Here is a 7008-nt window from a genome sequence, read left to right on the forward strand (position 1 = left end):
TATTTCATAATAACACGCTTAACGAGATCTTGGTATTTGATCTGAGTCTGGCTACTGGACTATACGCACTAACCATCTACACGGGGACAGTTATGGGCACTCGACATTGTGGTATTAGCCGAAGCCTTCGTGACGTCAGCGACTGAGCGGCGCGCGCCGGGTTGGACTGGAACGCCTACTCTTGTATAAGGGAGGCTAGGTCTACTCACCGGCCGCGTACGCAACGTGCAGGTGTGCAATGGGCGATGGGCTCAGACCCCTGCGCCATAGGATTTAGACCGGCGTGCTGACCTCTCTGTTGTGCCTAGGTAGGGCTGCGACGTGTTGATCTTCCGAGGCCGGGCATGACCCAGGAAAGTGTGTCCGGCCAAATGGGATCAAGTGTGTTGGGTTATGTGGTGCACCCCTGCAGGGAAGTTAATCTATTCGAATAGCCGTGATCTTCGGTAACAGGACGACTTGGAGTTGTACCTTGACCTTATGACAACTAGAACCAGATACTTAATAAAACACACCCTTCCAAGTGCCAGATACAACCGGTGATCGCTCTCTCACAGGGCGACGAGGGAAGGATCATCGGTTAGGATTATGCTATGCGATGATACTTGGTAAACTTACCATCTACTCTCTTCTTCTGCTGCAAGATGGAGGTGGCCAGAAGCGTAGTCTTCGATAGGACTAGCTATCCCCCTCTTATTCCGGCATTCTGTAGTTCAGTCCACATATGATACTCTTATTCCATTTGATACCAATGCATACATATGTAGTGTAGCTCCTTGCTTGTGAGTACTTTGGATGAGTACTCACGGTTGCTTTGCTCCCTCTTTTCCCCCTTTCTATACTCGATTGTTGCGACCATGTGTTGGAGCCCAGGAGCCAGATGCCACCGTCGACGACGACTCCTACTACACTGGAGGTGCCTACTACTACGTGCAGCCCACTGCCGACGACCAGGAGTAGTTTAGGAGGATCCCAGGCAGGAGGCATGCGCCTCTTTCGATCTGTATCCCAATTTGTGCTAGCGTTCTTAAGGCAAACTTTTTTAACTTATGTCTGTACTTAGATATTGTTGCTTCCGCTGACTCGTCTATGATCGAGCTCTTGTATTCGAGCCCTCGAGGCCCATGGCTTGTAATATGATGCTTGTATGACTTATTTTATTTGTAGAGTTGTGTCGTGATATCTTTTCGTGAGTCCTTGATCTTGATCGTACACGTTTGCGTGTATGATTAGTGTATGGTCAAATCGGGGGCGTCACAACCTTTTAGAGAGTGGTGTCTCCTAAATTGGTTAGGTGTCACTTGGGAGCCTCCGTCAAGATTGTGGAGTTGAACCAAGGAGTTCGTACGGGCAATGAGATCGCCTACTTCGTGAAGATCTATCCTAATGAGGCAAGTCCCTCGTGGGTCATGGCCATGGTGGGATAGACAAGGTTGCTTCTTCGTGGACCCTTCGTGGGTGGAGCCCTCTGTGGACTCGCGCAACCGTTACCATACGTGGGTTAAAGTCTCCATCAACGTGGATGTGATAGTACCACCTATCTGAACCACGCCAAAAATCTCCATGTCTCCAATTGCATTTGCACACTCCAATCCCATCCCTTTACTTTCTTTCAAATTGCATGCTTTCTTTCCGCTGCTTATATATTCTTGCCATGCTTGCTTGAATGTATTGTGAATGTTTAAAGTTGTGCTAAAACTCCACCTTAACTTGAAGAAACTAAAAATTGCTACGTTTCTTTGTTAAGAGTCTATTCACCTCCCCTTTAGACACCTCTTCTCGATCCTTTCAAGGTCTTTAATTTTGAATTTGGTTCATGATTTTGACCGAGTCAATAATTTCTCGAATCAACCGGCAACAATTAACCTATAAAAACACATGAGTTCCACATACCTTCTCATCATCAGAAAAAGAATCGTCGGCACGCAACACTTCAGTATTAATTAAGTACATGCGGTCATCGGCACACATATATATGAATTGATTGGTAGCACAAGTCTAGAAAGGGCCTACTAAAACACCGTGTTTTATTATAGAATAAAAAAACATACACCATCATCTCCCTCACACTCCAAACTAAATAATTTGAAATCTCGACAGCACAAACAGCGCAACAAAGAGGCCAATATGAATAACTTTTCTCTACTACCTAAACAACACGTATGGTTTCCTCTCCCGTCTTACGTCGTCTAACCCCTTCGTTCGTCCCTCCCTCCATCGATTTTTCTCCCTTCCTGGTTTTTTGTATTTAAAATTGGTTTTCATCTGGACGGAAAAACCTAGGATCAATCTTTGGTAACACCAATCAATTCTCGTAATGTATGGTAATCAATCTCTTCTTCACAGTCAATTCACATTATAAAATCTCTTTCTTTCTTGCCTTACATAACAGGATCAATCTTGGTTTATTTCCTGCCTTTTTGGTCTATATTTTTTTCGCCCATAACATCTCTTCCTTTCTTTCCTGATTTCCTCTCATTTATCTCAAACTTTTTTATGCAAAAAACTTGCAGGTCATCTGAACATCTTTCTTGAAGGATCATGTCGATCTGAATGGTGTTGCGGCAGTCATATGCCGCGGTGGCACTGGAACTCAGTTTTCTCTCTCTCAAGCGCAAGAGTGACACCTCATATGTATGATGATTTATTCAACATCCAGTTTTGTAGTGTTAACATTGATTTTTTTAGTTTCAGTTTGATGCATTTCAGTTGCGTAAAGGCATAAAATCCTGTCGTTTTTGAATATGTTGCAGATGAAATACTAGCTTTAAATATATACGAAATTGTACATTATATTCACTAGCCCTCGTGATGTCAAGCTCAAGGCTATCTATAAGCACTGGAACCTCCTGCATGAAAAGTCATTAAATGAGGATGTGTTTATTCGTGGGAACGAACCTACTGAATACTGATGCCCTCCTCTTAGCCGGAAGTATGTTGAAAGCAGGTAAAGTGGCCTGGTATTGTTTCCTCTCTTTCTTATCTTGTTGCAAATACTTCTAGAGTCATTGATGGCTTGTCCACCTAGATGATTTTACACTCCCTTGCGAGGAGAATTTAGCTTAGATTTATGAATGTTCCTGCAAGTTTGAGACTTTAATTAATCCTACTAAGGAAGACAACATGAAAGTGTTAATGGCTCGCTTGTTCTTTGTAGAGGAACTCGGTTCTGATGATCGGTACCATTTGTAGGTAAATAACTTGCAACTATTACAAGACATCCGTTCTCCACTACTTTTTTTTTATCATAGACATCTCTCTACTCACCTCAGTAGGAGGCAATATTCTTAATAGCAAAATGAATATATAACACCTATACTCGAAGCATGGGTGCATACATGTATGGTTCATGGCAGTGTGCTTAATACATTTTATAGTATATATGCACAGGAACAAATATGCTTGAATGATGCATGTTCCTGGGCTAGCAGGAGAAGGAGAAGAGTACCATCTTGCATGTTTTCTTAATCAAAATATTATTTTAGGTATACCTCATTATCCAGTTTAGGTTGTAAGATGGTCTTGACCCTCATCTTTTGTTGGGTTATACTAAGTTCACAGACAAAATCTGCTAATTTTAATTTTCGTTCATCATGTTTATGATTGCTATGTCCTTCTATATTGTCTTTGTAACTCGCAATGATTTGAATAATATTGTCTTTGTAAGGTGTTAGGGTAGGAGAGGGAATCATTAACAATGTGAGAGATTGACCTTCATGATCTTTGTACGGTGTGCGAGTTGAGAAGGATGTGCATGGTGGAAAAGATAAGAAAAGAATAAAACGAGTTAAAACAAAAGTCTAGCTTAAAACCACATATGTTAATGCACAATCAAAAAATAAATCTATTCATCAATTTCTCTATTATTGATGTAACCATCATCGTATGTATGCCTCGTTGCAATGCACATGCATTGTTCTAGTTAAAGAAAATGTTTGCACTTCTCGTGAAAATGAATGACATTTTCCGATGGAAACGCTAAGAGCATCTCCAGCCGTTGGCCCCCCCCAGGGCGCATAAAAATCGCCCCCTGGGGGCGAGCCGGCGATACAATCGGCGCTGGGGGCGATTTTGCGCCCAGTCGTCGCCCCCAGGCATCGAAATTGGCCCACTTTGCAGCCCCATTTTGACGAATAAAGGGCCCATATAGGCGAGAATATGCCCATATTCGGCGTATTTGCCGTGTCTCGGCGTTCAATTATCAACACAATTATTTTTTATCACATATTTCATCACAGAAAAATCAAATATTTCAACAAAATAGTACAGCAACAAATAGTTCAATACAAATTATATAGTTCAACAAATAAAAACTCGTATTTCATCACACGACGTCCCCTTTGAGCCTCCATAGATGCTCAATCAGATCTTTCTGCAGTTGATGATGCACCTGTGGGTCTCGGATCTCCTGACGCATACTGAGATAGGCAGTCCAAGTTGCCGGTAGCTGGTGATCAACTTCGGCTAGAGGACCCTGCCTGTAGTATGGTTCAGTGTCAAACACTGGGTCTTCTTACTCGCTCTCGATGATCATGTTGTGCAAGATGACACAACAAGTCATAATCTCCCGCATTTGATCTTTCGACCACGTCTGGAACACTGGATCTATGGACTCGGCCATGCGCCCATAGTCGTCGAGTGAATCACCGGGAGCTCCATATGCAAGCATCCTCATCGCTGTCGTGCACTTCTGGAAGGAGATGAATCCAAGAGCGTCGGTGCAATCCATCTTGCACTTGAAGTAGTTGTCGAACTTCCGCATGGAATTCACAATCCCGAGGAAGAGCTTTCGGCTCATCAGATAACGGCGCCGAAATGTTTTCTCGTCGTGAAGTGGAGCATCGGTGAAGTAGTCAGAGTAGAGCATGCAGTAGCCTTCGAGACGATGTCGGTTCTTTGCTTTCACTCGCCCAGGCGCCGAGCCACCTCGCCGCGGCTTTTCATTGCTCGCCAGCAGCTGGGCGAGGGCGGCGAGCACCATGAGATGCTCTTCTTTATGGACGTCGGCCTCGGCTTCCTCCTCCAGCAGCGCGGCGAGCGCTTCCTCGTCATCCGAGTCCATCGCCGAGGCAGGCAAATCGCCGAACACCTTGCGCCCGGTGGGTGTGTACCCGCTGCTAAACTGCTCCTCCACGACCGGAAACGGCGGTCGAAAACGCCCAGCTGCTGTTAGAGGGGTGCCGCGGCGAAACGCTGCTATTTTTTCGGCAGGGAATGGCTATCTAGCGGTGAAGGGCGGCAGGCGGCGCCGAGATATAGCTAGTGGTGGCCGAGGGCGCGGAGGGTGAGAGGCGAGTCGGGGAAGAAAACCTTGACTTTTTCCCTAACGGTGTGGGCCAACCACATTTTTTTCCTTGTGCCGGAGCCCCCAACTACTTCCCAGTACGCCGGGTTCGGCCTGTGACCGCCGGACGGAAAAAAAGGATTGAACCGACGATTTTCGGCGTTCTGGGGGCGTGACTGGGGCGTTTTTTTGCGCCAGTGCCGAAAAAGTGGACCGGAGGGGCATGTTGGAGGCGCGGCTGCAAAGCATCTCTTCCCTTGTGGGCTTGCCCCAAATAACCTCCTTTTCGCCGCGCCGCCCGGCTCACCCGTTCCGAATCCAGCAGAAGCGCAGAACCCCAGCGCGGCCGAGAGCCGGGCAGTCCTCCGCTGCGCCACTTCGAAGGCTTCCATCTCCGTCTGCGTCCGGGGTGGGGTGCGCAGGAGTAGATAGATTGATCGAGGCTCATCTCCTCTCTCGGTACGGAAATTCCCGACCTACCTCGCTTTCTTCGAATATTTTTCCGAAACCTGCTTCGTCCCCTCTCCGAATCTTCGCCCGATACTCCAACGCATCGTGTTAGTTTTGCGTTCGATTTGACTGGTCCAGAATGGCAGATTGTTTTCCCAGAATTATTTGGGGTTTAGGTTTATCTGAACCCTAACGCAGTCCCACCCCTGCTCGGGCTGATTTCACCCTTGTGTACACCGTTCTGGTCTTCGATTTCTGTGTGCAGTCGAATCCAGATCCGGAAGTTTCCGCGATCTCTCACCCGTCTAGTCTGTCGTTCCACTGGATGTTCACCCTAGTCGCGGATTTCCTGGTATGAACATTGTTCCTGTTCTTTCTTCAGCACGACCAAGGCCCATCTCCTGTAGGACAGTGACCAATGCGCGCAAGAAGCCATTGAAATGTAAAATGGACAACCGTGTAATTGATCCAGTTTGAAACAAGTCCTTTTGTCGATTACGGACGGATTATGATAGCATACAGTTGTGAATACTGCTGCTGCAGTGAATTTTAGTAGCCATCATGGTGCTGTCATGTGGTGTAGCTACCGATTTAGTTAGTTAGCAAAGTATTGTTGTTTCTCATTCATTGCATCAATGCATACGGCCGATGCTTGGTTCATGTGCTTGCTTGGTATGATGATAGTGACAAGGAGATGCGTGGACAGTTCTTTTGTTCTCTTCTTATTGGTTGATATTGTTAAATTGAGTTGATAATTCTGAAGTTAACATTTTGCAGACATGGACATGGATGCGTCATTTCGTTCAGCAATCGTCAATGGAGAGACTCTCAAGATGTTTGTTGGGCAAAGAGTGCGTACAGTACTTAAGGTCCAACACACTCAAGGTGGAGTTCTTGTTGCGCAGTCGACTGATGGACATCAGTTGACCATCAGAGGTGCCTCGGAAGGCCGTGAATCACATTATCTAGAGGTTATTGGGATTGCTGACAACGACCAGTCCATCAGTGCTGAAAGTTGCAAAGATTTTGATGACAACTTTGGTGAGATTTGATGCACCTATATTGGTTTTATTTGCCTCTTCAAGGTTGTATTATACTTGCTGCTGCGGGGTTCAACATTGCAGTTTGTTATGTTTTACATAATTCCATAGACATCAGAGGAGCTTTGCCTTTAAAAAAAAATTCCATTACAACCTTCAATCATTTACGAGCAGCTGAACTTTTTCTTTTCTTTTAAATTTTTTGCAGTGGTCAATGCTATGAGATCCCCCCCC

The 7008-nt window shown here is 45.5% G+C and overlaps 1 protein-coding gene across 1 annotated transcript in view; it reads left to right on the top strand.

Annotated features, from left to right (window-relative positions):
- Window positions 1-5545: 5545 nt before the first annotated feature.
- The window catches only part of LOC119267905 (replication protein A 14 kDa subunit-like), a 3130-nt gene continuing 1667 nt past the window's right edge, over window positions 5546-7008 (top strand). The window contains exons 1-2 of the mRNA XM_037549356.1: window positions 5546-5743; window positions 6512-6775. Of these exons, the coding sequence (XP_037405253.1) occupies window positions 6514-6775 (262 nt within the window). The 5' untranslated portion in view covers window positions 5546-5743; window positions 6512-6513. The remainder of the gene's footprint in view (window positions 5744-6511; window positions 6776-7008) is intronic.

Source organism: Triticum dicoccoides, chromosome 3A (genome assembly GCF_002162155.2).
Source record: "Triticum dicoccoides isolate Atlit2015 ecotype Zavitan chromosome 3A, WEW_v2.0, whole genome shotgun sequence".
Classification (NCBI taxonomy): Eukaryota; Viridiplantae; Streptophyta; class Magnoliopsida; order Poales; family Poaceae; genus Triticum; species Triticum dicoccoides.